The sequence below is a fragment of the Contarinia nasturtii genome, unplaced genomic scaffold, assembly GCF_009176525.2.
Source record: "Contarinia nasturtii isolate CC-2019 unplaced genomic scaffold, AAFC_CNas_1.1 Cnas_scaffold_493, whole genome shotgun sequence".
Taxonomy (NCBI): Eukaryota; Metazoa; Arthropoda; class Insecta; order Diptera; family Cecidomyiidae; genus Contarinia; species Contarinia nasturtii.
In genome coordinates, this window is record NW_022197846.1 from 2,559,115 (window position 1) to 2,571,594 (window position 12,480).

The 12,480-nt window shown below is 32.5% G+C and overlaps 2 protein-coding genes across 2 annotated transcripts in view; both read right to left on the minus strand.

The window, feature by feature from the left end:
- LOC116339114 (nucleolysin TIAR) overlaps positions 1 to 11,701 on the minus strand; it is a 400,815-nt gene extending 389,114 nt beyond the window's left edge. Inside the window, exon 1 of the mRNA XM_031764788.1 lies at positions 11,630 to 11,701. Within this exon, the coding sequence (XP_031620648.1) occupies positions 11,630 to 11,672 (43 nt within the window). The 5' untranslated portion in view covers positions 11,673 to 11,701. The remainder of the gene's footprint in view (positions 1 to 11,629) is intronic.
- LOC116339177 lies at positions 7,284 to 10,260 on the minus strand. The gene is made up of 5 exons (XM_031764892.1): positions 9,998 to 10,260; positions 9,719 to 9,929; positions 9,557 to 9,634; positions 9,158 to 9,494; positions 7,284 to 9,018 (listed from the first exon to the last, which is right to left on the minus strand). The coding sequence occupies exons 1-5, from the start codon at positions 10,190 to 10,192 to the stop codon at positions 7,284 to 7,286; spliced, it is 2,556 nt and encodes an 851-aa protein (XP_031620752.1). The 5' UTR covers positions 10,193 to 10,260.
- Positions 11,702 to 12,480: the final 779 nt, after the last annotated feature.

A 12,480-nucleotide genomic window follows, 5' to 3' on the forward strand; every position in this document is an offset into this window, starting at 1 on the left:
TGTTTCGACAGCATTGCCAAAGCAAGTGAACATCGTGGTAAGAGATAAAAACAAAGCTGTGCGAATTAATGGGAGTGAAGATAAAAGATAATTAGTCTCGGTCCGTGTTTTAATAGTGTGCACACCTGTAAGTGACGTGATGCAAAACATCTATATCTATACATTCGTTCATTCGCAGTTCATTTTAAGCTCCTTTAGTTTTGCACTACACATACACTGACCGAATTTTCTCAATTGCATGTAAATTGATCAATCTATTGACTATTTTTATTTTAAAATAAATATTAAAATTTTCCAGTGATGGTTTTTTCCTATCTGAATAGCGCTAGCTATTCGCAGCGTCTGAACAGCATTGCTGCCCAGATGCTGAATCGAAGCGGTTCACTTCTGGTTCTTTTCATACATGGCTCACGCTTCATGTTATTGTTAAGTTCAACGTATTAAATAACGTCTGTCATATTTAAGTGAATTATTTAACTTATAATCACGAAACCGTTTCTATTTCCACTTTGTTTTTGTTTTAAATATAAATCTTGAACATATAAATAACAGCTTATGTATGAAATGAATCTTGTGTGAAATAAAAAAAAATTGCCCCAAATTCTAGGGGATAACCATGAATTGCAGATCGAATAATTTATAATAATAAACGCTATTTCTCTCTATTTTTCACTAATTCTGCTAGTATTTCTACTAGTTTGTTCTAATACTGCTAGTTTTTGCTAATTTTTCTAGTACGTCAAAAATATTGCATACGTCAGATTGACTGCATGATCGGATAACCGAAATGTGTTTACGTAAATGTTTCAAGTTGACACTTTCAACGTGTATATTTGAAGCAGGCATGTAATCTATTTATATTTATTGAAGTTTCAGTCCTTTGAATATTGAAATTATTATCTACATTACAACATCAGTGCTATCAAATCAAGTTTCGGGCTGTATATATTTTATTAAAATAATTTTTAAGTGTTTTTTTCTCTTGATTACACTCCACTTGCTTTGTGCTTCCAAGCCTGCTTCATTCATTTTATATTTTTCAATTGAATTAAAATTATTTAAATTCAAAATTGATTGATAAAATACTAAAACAGAAAAATTGAATATCGTGTGAGTGAGAATTATTGTTTGTCAAGTTTTACGTTTACAGAGACGTATACGTTTTCAGTAAGAAATCTGTCATCAAATCTACATTTCCGATTGCAATTCGTAAATTGTAGTTAATACAGATGGAACGTGCTTGGTTAAGTGCCATTGAATATATTTTTATTTAAAAATGGGAAAAAGCGTATTTAACTACATATTTTGATACATTTTAGTTCAACACTATTCAATTCGTTTGTTTTGTGAATTTTATTTTAATTAATTATTGCAATAAATTCAAGAATAAATTCTTACTAAAGTATATACGTGTACAGTGCTAATTCTGCTATTTATTGCTAATTTCTCTATTTTCTTCATGTAAATTTCCCTATTTTTTTGCTAATGTGCTAATTCTAATTCGCATGGATATCCCCTAGCCCAAATTTGATTGAAGTGTTTTCTTTTTAATTTGAAAGAAAATCATATAAACATTGAGAGAAAAAAAAATTCCGGTTTGGTGGTGTGTATCTTTTATTTCATTTTTAAATATGTTCATTGCGAACAAACACACAAAACAATCGACCGGCTACAGCTTTCATGTTTTTCGTTCGTGATTTGGAGTGTGGAAAGAAATCAACTAAACTCACGCCATTTAACTGTTTAAATGAAAACTAAAACTCCGCTTTTAATCTAATCCGCTTGCAACAGAATATGCATGCACGAAATGCTTTGCTTCGCAATTGTATTGCACGAACACTCTCCATGCGGCCAAAATCATTTGGTTTGAAGAGAAACTGCACTAATAGACGACCGAAAGATGGAAATTAGACAAAATATTTTTGTTCTTGTCTTCTGCTACGCCTTTTTTTCGTTAGATTGTCTATGACGGTGTTCATCGTGGATATATAATATCAAAACAAAAAAAGTACGAAAAACAACAATTGATTTTGTGTGTGTGTGTGTTGTGCGAAAAAAAAATATATAACCAACCTATATGAAAGTTCTTTTTTCAGTGTAATTTATAGAGATTTGTGTCGTTGTTTTTTTTCTCTCTCCAAATGCAATGCTTGGAAATTGGTAGAAAAAGTAGAGCTAAATAAAATCGTTAATTCCTTTTGTAAACGAGAATGAACGGTGTTTTTGCATGTGCATGTATTGAATGCAAAAGTGTCGAGAGCGAACAAAAAAAAAACACACACACACATTCAACGTGAACAAGTAATAATAACGGTACACACAACGATGCATATATTCGCAAGAGGTAACGTGCTCAATTCAGAAAATAGTCCAAAAATGGACAGTCGTAAAAAAAGCGAACCTGTTATGACGTGCTAATTTGTTATGCTGATATACGTGCTCACTTTTTTTTTCAACTCAATGCGTAGTTGAATATAAAGCGATGTATGAAATGATGGATACAAATGCAAATATGCGTGTCACTGGATACACAATGTATATAATCCGAAAATATTTCGGGTAATTTGTGCGCCGAAAGATGTTAATGGCACACATAAACCAAAGAATATCTTAAAAGTATCGATATCAACGGACAAACCGAAAAAATCGAATGCGGCAGCCACCTATTTCTCTCACGCCTACAAATACATTATCTATTTACGCACAATACGAGCTCACCAAATGTTTCGCTCTAGGGGGTAGACACATGGAATAGTTAATCAGCGATAGTAAATAAATAACCAATCTCAAAATAATATAAATAATCACCAATCTCTTTGACGTATTCACCGAATGTAGAAGTATTCTCCGTTTTGAGTTCAAATAATCTGCATTATCTAATACTGCAGAATTTAAGAATTATCGTTATGTGTATATTTTCGAAAGAAATTGTAAACAGTGATAAATGCATCACAACATTTTTTTATTTCAAACTAATCGAAAAAAAAAAACAGAAATAAAACATCAGTCTTGAAAATAAATTGAATCTCAATTATGCGTAGTTATGTTCAGTGAGAATTGTGCATTGATTATACGTTTGAGCTGCCTTTCGGAGTTTTTGATTCTCATCTGATAATTGTTTGTTTTCTTTCAAGAGTTGTTTCCCGAGCATCTTTTCTTTGTTGAAATTTGAATCCAACATAATTTTTTCTTCCTGTAATTGACGATAATGTGCATCGAGAAACTGGTACTTTTGTCTTTCTTTATGAATAATATCTCGTAGCTCAGTTTCAACCGAAGTTTCAGTTGGCACACATATTGTTTGGCGACGGTTTACAATTTTTGCAGAAGATACACTTTGAAAATTACATTTCTTCAACGTTTTGGACTCGACATATGATTTTTTATTTACATGTGAATCACGGCGACTGGATATTTTCGCTTTATTCTCGGTGAATTTTTCTTTGTGTATCGTTTTTTTCCCTTTGGCTGAATGTTGTTTGTCTTGTTGTATGTCTCCTGTTTGCAGCAATTTTCGTTCTTGTTGTATTTTTGTCATAGATCGAAGTGTGCGAGTAGTATTCATTTTGACTTTGTTCTTGAATTTTGAAAGAGATTAAATTATTTTATTTGAATAATTTTATATGAATAAACAATCGGAAACAATAATTAAATAAAAAAATATATTTTCTCACTTTATAATAAATTTAATATGTTGTTTACCAACGAATCGAAAGTTTCATTGCCGACGGAACTGCCAATAATGTCAAATGTCAAACGTGATGATCAATTCATCTATGACATTTCAGTCTAAACTTGTTTGTTTTGTTGACACAGCGCATTTTGAAAACAGCAGAAATCAGCAGCATTTTTGTTTGAAGCGAATACATACTATTTTTCATTAAAAATACTTGTAAAATATCAACAAATAAACTTCTAAAAAGAGTGTGAATTCAAAATGGTAAGTGTGATGTAAAATACGATAAAAATAAAATTGCCGGTTTACTGAAACCTAATTCTATTTATCGAAATATTTTATAGCCGAAGCGAAAGACATTCAATGACTTTTGGTCCGAATTTGAAGAATCGATGAAAAATATTGGCCTAATCGGTTCAATTCCAGAATCTGTGAAAGATATTTTGTCAGCAGTTGGATATAATTCAGCATTTAGTTTTTTAACTGTGACCGAAGAAAAATTGATCGAATTGGAAGCATACATCGAGAAAAATGCCAGATCTCTTGCTGATTCGTTTGTTGAGTACAAACCAAAACAACCATTCACATTCCTTCCCGGCCATCGTTCATTAATTATGGGGATAAAACAAGAATTATTGAGTCGGCAAGAGATGAAGAAGCCGAAAGTTATTAAACATCGAAACTCACCAACTTTAAATGAAAATGATCTTCGTATTTCATTGATCAATCAAGTGTCAACTTATGCACATGCTCTCGGCTTGAAAGAAAATTGGGATGATTCCGTAAATGAAATAAAGCTGATCACTACGGAAAATTCGCTACTTGCCCATTGCTCAATTTCCTGTCCAGTTTGCGGCTCGATTTCCAACATTCGATATGAAAAGCACTGGAAAGTCAGTAATATTTTCAAACACATTCGTCTTCACTCCACTGCCACTACATCCAATGACAAGACCAAGAATTCTGAGAACAACTCAAATGATACGGCACATCTCGCAAAACGCACTTCTGAAAGCACGATCACACGAGGAGATAACAGTCGCATCAATACGGTTCCAGCCAACAACTCAATCATCATAACATTGACAAGTGACCAATATGAAAAACTCAGTTTGAAAGGATCAACATATGGAAATTTGGACGAAATAAGTGAGGATATAATTGATTTTGAAGATACTCTATCAATTTACGACTGATGGCTGTATACAGCCAATACATGTATTTTGTAATTCTAAATTAACACAACAAAGATCTAAAAATTGATTTAATTTATTTTAGAGACGAAACTCATTTTACATTAATTGTTTGAATAGAAATCACATTGACTATTGCAATATAACTTTGACTTATAATTTTTTATTATTATTTCCAAATAAAGAAGAGCAGCTGATGTTGTTTGAATATAAATATTTTGTATTTCATAGAAATTTTAAAATTACAAAAAAATATTAACTGACTCACACCTTGGACAAATAATTTCATGCAACTTTGAGAATGCAAAAAAAAAAAAATCGATGAATGGCACACTTGTGTTTTGATTTATTTATTTTAACTGGAGATCTTTCGATAGCACACACTGCAAACATCGAAATCGTTTACATTTGTGATCAAGAATTTTTTGGTACAAACGACACATCGACGTTGATTGAAATTGAATCGGTTGGTTTCAGTTTTTATTCGACGAGGATTTGTACGGGTGACTGTTGGAGTTGGTTGAGTTTTGATTGTAGGGATTATTGTATTGGTTGCTGTGGCTATAGTGGCTTTCGAATCATTCATTTGAACTTCATTTATCTCAGCATCAGTAGCTGTGTATCTGGCATCAATTTTGGCAATAGCAACGGTAATCAAATCATTTGTTTGAGTCAAATTTCTTTTTTCATTGCAAGTCTGACGTCTCATACTAATTTTGGCCGGACAGATGATATTCAAATCGTTTACTTTTCTAGCAATATTATCAGACTGACGTCTTACATTGATTCTTGCAGCGATAATGGGTTTCGATTCATTTGTAGGAGAATCAACAACATTATTGGCATCGCCAAGATTTCCTTCGCCGAAAAATAGTCGCACCAGATTACGTCGATCAGAAGTTTTTCGACAAAGCGGACAGCGATTATCCCTATTTAATTGAATAAACGAAGAAAATGGTTTTAAAAAAACACGAACTATATTTTCCTTGGATAATCAAACATCAAACTGTAAAAACTCTCGATTAAACTCACTTGTGCAATCCCCAGCGAACGCAATGATCATGGTATACGTGTCCACATGTTGAAATTGTGCTCAATTTTTGATGATTAAACAACAAATCTTGACAAATTATGCACTTTTCTCTTAAAAATGATGTCATTTTTGAATGTGTTTTTTTTTAAATTGGTCAGTGTGTCTTTGCGAGAGTACGGTAACAAGTAGTAATGAAAGAGTAAGTTAAAAGTGTCAAATTTGTTACCGCCAATTCGTGCCAGTGACAGTTTTGCCTAGATTATTGTTTTGTCAAATTCAAACTGAAAGTCTGTTATTAGTTATCTAGTAAGCCGTGTCTTACTTACTTTGCAAACCATATCACAGCGAAGCGTGTCTCTTACCTAGTCTCTTACTGTGCTAACAGTATTACAACGAAGAAAAATGCCGAAACAAGTTTTGAATCGACGTAAGTTTTTTTTATAAAATAGTTAATATTTAAAATTAAAAATTGTGAAAAAAAATTCGTACAATTTTTACACAGCACTTCGACCGCGCATTGGTGCCATTGAAAAGAAATTGAGAAATATGGACGATTTTTTATGTGAAGCCTTTGGTTGCAAGCCATGTACAGTGGCACTTCACCAACTCTCCATCATTGAGATCAATCGCTTGAAAAAGAATTTAAAGGCCACGAAAATTGTTGATGCAATGGAAAAAACATCTGAAGGATATCAGCCTATCGATAATATTTTCAAGCCGCCAGTTCCAGTTCCAATTCAAGAAATAGAACTGGAATCAATTGATCATGAATGTGAGTTATTTTTAAAGAAAAAACAGCAGTTAAATATTAAATGTATTATGGTTCATTTTTATTTCAGTGCATATGCATCTGATGCGCATTCGAGCCGAACACAAATACGAGGCAAACGCTTAGACCAAGCAATGAATCCGACAAAGTCAAATCAAACCAAAGTGTTTCGTTTTTTCAATCGTTTTTTTTTAAGGATTTAATTAGCTAAATCAAATTGCTTTTATTATAAGCAAATTAAAATGTAATTTCCTCATCTCTCGGAAAGTAGAAAAATATTTTTCTTTTCCACTAATTTTAACAGAAATAGTGAATCGCACATGGAATATTTTCTAATTAATTGGAGTTCAATTTAGTTTGATTCAACATTGAAGCACGTTGTAAAAATCGGACGGTTGAATAAAAATGTACTTTTTTTAATCAAATGTAAAAACACCGTTATTCTGGTCAATATATTTTATTCAAAGTTGTCACTCCAATAAATGTATCAAAATGGTCAATGACCATTTTACAGCGTATTCAGTTGAATTTATTTTTTATTAATGCAAAATTGCGAATTAAAAAACTGTATTACAAATCAAAAAATACATTTTACCAATGATGTTTTTCTAATCAAATCAGTTTTAAAATAGCGTCTTCTACTTCTTTAAAATCATTTTGATGGAAATAAAGTGTGTGTGTGTCAGCATCGAGTATTGGTTTGATCAATAAAGACGCAATGTAATTTTCCATATGAAGAAAACTATGATTTTCTGATTTAACGGGAACTAAACGGGCATTATCGTTTACAAAGTACCACGAAGATAGAAGTTGCAAATTGTTTTTCAAAGATGGAGTTTTGGCCAAATCAACTAGGTCACCTTTATAAATTTTTTCTTTTTCAGAATTTCCATTAGCGAGTCTAAAACCGAGAATAGATCCAATACAAATCAGTTCATTCTCATCTGATGTTCCTTTATATTTAAAAAAACACCAGTCCCCAATGGTGATATATTGTGAAACACATATTTTATCATTTGAATTAAGTGAATTTTCCAAGTTGCGATTCTGGTAAAATTGAATGGCATTTGTGGCTTGCTGTACACGCACCAATCGATCGCTGCTAATTTTTTTGGCACCGTCGGACAGTGACCAAACTATTGTGCTTTTACGAATATGTTTTTTTTGTCCAGAATTATCAATTATAGCTACGTATGCTCTTTGATTATCATCATCTTGTACGATTTGCTCTTCTTGTTGTTGTTCTTCTTCTTCATCGTCATCCAAACGGTTATGTTGTCCATTATCATTAACATTTTCATTGACTTCAACTTCATATTCAACTTCTTCGTCTTCATCGTCACTGCCATAATCGTTCAATTCGACATCATGAAAATTTCTTGAAATTCTAACGCCGGGAACTTTGATTTTGACTGGATCAATAATAATACCAAATTTGGATGCATCATCTATAGCTGAACGTTTCGCTCTCTCAAGGCTTCGTTCAATGTCAGAATCGGATGGTAAATCATATATTTTGGTTTTGGCCATTGTTGCTTTTGATTCAAGTTTTGGAAGCGGTATGTTTAATGCAGATAACTTCGTGTACAAGAGATCATTTTGAACTTCGAGCCTGCCAATCATGTTCAATAGCTCCAGAAGGGAGAAATTTACTTTTGTCCAGTTAGCAGTACCCATGCTCCGAAATTGACGAAATGCTTGCTCGCAAGCTTGACTATTACATAAAGTGGTGAGGAAAAGTTCTGGTTTGCCTTCATCCCGACATTGTCTTATCATTCTTAATAAATTTTCCGCATTTATCTCAGTACAAAGATAAGCATTTCTCGTGATGAAATTATGTTCAAGGCTGTATTCCGATGACGAAATCCACTGTCTCCATGCTCGCAAAAAGAACACAGAATGAAAAATTAATTCGACACGTTGCAAGGGCATAAGATTATAGTCCATAAAACTTGACGTAATTTGATGACATATTTGAAGATAAAAAGCTGTTGCATCACTATCGGGAACATATTTTAATAGGGCATTTCGTGTCCGTATATTCATGCACTTTTCCAGTGATTTAAAGTTCTGTCTATCATTTGGACAGACTGTGAAGTATGTTAATCCATGTATTTCTTTTGCCACATCTTTGATTAAAATTTTTAGATGTGCAACCGCCACTTGTTTGTTTCCCATTGGTAACAAACCTTGTGGCCTTAACAGCCGGTTCCGCATCTTTGTTCCGCAATGAATGGAGTCTTGTACGAAAATTTGCGGGATGTGATCCTGGTTCATTTGATGGCGCATGGCTGCCAAAAGCCGTTCATCGCCGTCCGACGAAAATCCACGAACCCGAATACCATATCTGATAATAAAAAATCAAATCAATGTCAGAAAATGTTGACTGCCACTACAAAACAAATTATTTGAGCATTTTTTACAAATATTTTCGAATCAATCAATTTGATTCTAAAATTATATACATAAGATATTATATACATTACTTTTTCAATTCGTTTATGATAAAGTTCCATCGTCGAATGACGTGTTCAGTATTAAACTTATTGTTGGTGCCGAACATCTGCAACAAGAAGGGTGGTATACCCTCTTTCATTGGTACCGCTAGAACAATGTACACTAGTGTTGATTTATTGTGCTGCATAAATTGTTTGATTTCTTCTAAATTTTCTGCCGTAGACACATATTGCTTTGGACATCCGTTTACTTCGTCGAATGGTAAAACAATTCCAATCAAATGGTTGGACACAGAGTCATACTGTATTTTCGATACAATGCCACTAGCATCTTCTGATAGCAATATGTCGGTGCCGGCATTGCGTTCTATTGTTGGAAATTAAAGAGGTTAGGGAAAATGTGAAATCGACCATATATTTATAACTAACCTGTTAAATATTGGAGTAATTCTTTACACCTCAAATCGCCTTCGACAATTCTCGTTTTGTATTCATTGATGCAACGCACTATTCAAAAAGTATAATTTGTGACAAAAATTTACTACAGTATTTTTCAAATTAATTTGAAATAATTATAAATTATTTTCTTACATATCGTTTTTGTCGAGGGAATAGGCAAATTTTGATGTAGTGTCTCGTAACAAGTTCGGCCGCATAGTGTAAATATATATGTTGCAAAGTATTTCAACGTATCAGTATACTCCCGCGCATTCTTCGACCTGTCTTTGTTTTTATTTGCCACATTTAATAGTTCATTTAGGATGATGGAATATTCTGCACAAAGTTGACTGGAATTCTTTGCCTTAAATTGAAATTTTACTTTTAGTCTGTATATATATTGGAAGGTTTTGACAGCAATAAAAATAATACCTTTGTTCCTTCCAATGACAGATTACGAAACATTTTTGATGATTGCATATCTTCGATGATTTTTGGAAAATTTAATATTATTTCTCGGTGACCGGGAGAAAAATCAAATGTAATTTTTTTTTCATAATCGGCAAAATTGCAAGGCTCTACGCAATGACAAAAAACAATTGAAGCACGATTTTTTCGAATATACATCTCCAGCTTTGATAAACTATCATTTGTGAGTTGTTTCAAACTCAATAATGTATCATAACCCGTGGACAAAAGCAATAATTTTAAACACATTGGCAAATCAGAACCAAAAGAAAACTCTATTTCATCGAAGCAATTCATTTTGAATATCGAAAATAGTTTTAAAAAAATAAAATTGTTTTTGTTGATGCAATTGATTATATGTTCATTCAATCGATTGTCATTTCACTTCTAACAGACAGCAATTGTCAAATGTCAAACGATATGACATTTGTCTGTATAAATTGGCATTATCGACTTTAGAATGACATTTGGACTTGAATACGAACAAGTAATCACAGAAATCACGGTTTTAGTAGTAAAACACATTGGGAATATCAAAATTCAGAAAAAAAGATGTATTGGTGATTTTATTAGATAATTACAGTAGATCTATAGTGTCTACCCCCTAGGTTTCGCTTGCTCAGCTTTATTAAAAAAAAACGCAGAGAAAAAAAGCGAATCAATGAAAACGTTTCGAAATCGCTTTTTATGAGATATATGTTAAATGGTTTCGATCTCTGCAGTTTACTATATATGATCGCTGTAAAACCACGCTTTTTATACCTGAACTCAGTGAATATGGAAACGAGCATGTTTGTTTGTTTTTTGGGTTATTAATGATGATTGAAGTTTGATATTCAATCACTTTTTTTTAAATAATGGCGACCCTTTCTGTGCAAATTTACAGTAAAATTGCTTTATCGAATCACTGAAAAGTGAGACTATCCGCAGGTTAAAAATCAAATGAAAAATTGATACATCAATAGCAAACCAGTAAATAATAATAAAAAAAAATCGTTTATTTGTATTTTGAAATATATTTATTTATTTTGTTTCGAATTTCGTTGGCAATTAATTTTCCCATGTTAAATTTTCATGGGCAGAAGGGGATGTAAGGTCAGATAGCCAAGCCCCCTCCTCGTAAAAGTTTGTCTTTAAAGATAAACTGGTCATGACTTTGACGAGGGAGAAATTTTTTCGATTTCGGTCTAAATTCTACCCCTTCCCCTCGTAATCAACTTTGATTCGAGCAGAATGAAAAATCAAAACATCTTTTTGCTAGAGTTTTTGGCAAGAAAAATTCATTTTCTTCACTAAATTTTTCTTGGATGGAACCACCCCCTCTCTTTCCGACCGTGCTCATATCAAAAGTTTGCACCAAAACATAATTTTTTGTTGAAATTATAACTATTATTAAATAAATTTTAACGTGATGTTAACAGTATGCTGGTAATACATCGGTCAATGTGGAAACAATATTGTGATATTGTGTTTCATTTTCACTCTAATTATTATTTATATCCAAACATAGTTTTGTTTGAAAATCTTCAAACATGCCTTCCATTTGTAATGTCTATTTTTAGTGCTTGAAAATCAAGTGATTAAAACGGTACTTACTGCTTGTGTCCAACTTTGGGTTGATAGTTTGCGGTATGGCCATGGGTTGATAGTTTGTGGGTTGAGTGATTCCTGGGCTCTTCATCAAAGCACATTTTCCATCCTGAAATCAAATTGAAAATTGATTTTACTTCCAAGAAAATATTTTTTTTTTGTTTTTCAACCACAACTCATTCAATTGAATCATTGGTCATTTGCATCAACTTGCTTTTCTTCAAAGCTTATGTTGATGCACAATTTGTGCATAATTGTTTTTTTTTTCACTCTCAACTAATTCATTATTATTTTTCAAATCATCGTTATCCAAATAAAAATCACCGAAATTTGTGAAAAATTATAAACTTCAAGAAATACTTTAATTTTTTTAAAGATGGAATCGAGACAGGGATCATTTTGGCCATGAATCGAAAAGCAGATATTTCAAAAAGATATGCTTGTAATCATACAAATAAAGTGAAATGTTGAAATAGTTAAAGAATTTCATTAAAATTCCATTCACAATATGAACAATGAACGCGGCCAGCGTGCACACACACACGCACCCATATTCGCATATAATCGTTTTCAGGCGAAATGGCAATGAGCAATTTTATGATATGTTGTTTGTTTTTGATCCAGCAACTGCCAAAGGATATTATGCTATACATTTCAAACAGGCACCATTATAAAGTGAGCAAACAGGCAAAATGGCTTTCAACACTCGTGTTCATAGCACGATACACGACTGATGCACACACACACACACATACATACAATGCCACACTGATTCTCCGTGTAGATTGAAATTAAAATTAAAATTATAATATATTGTTATTTTAGGACAAAACAGTTAAATTTTATCCATTGTACAG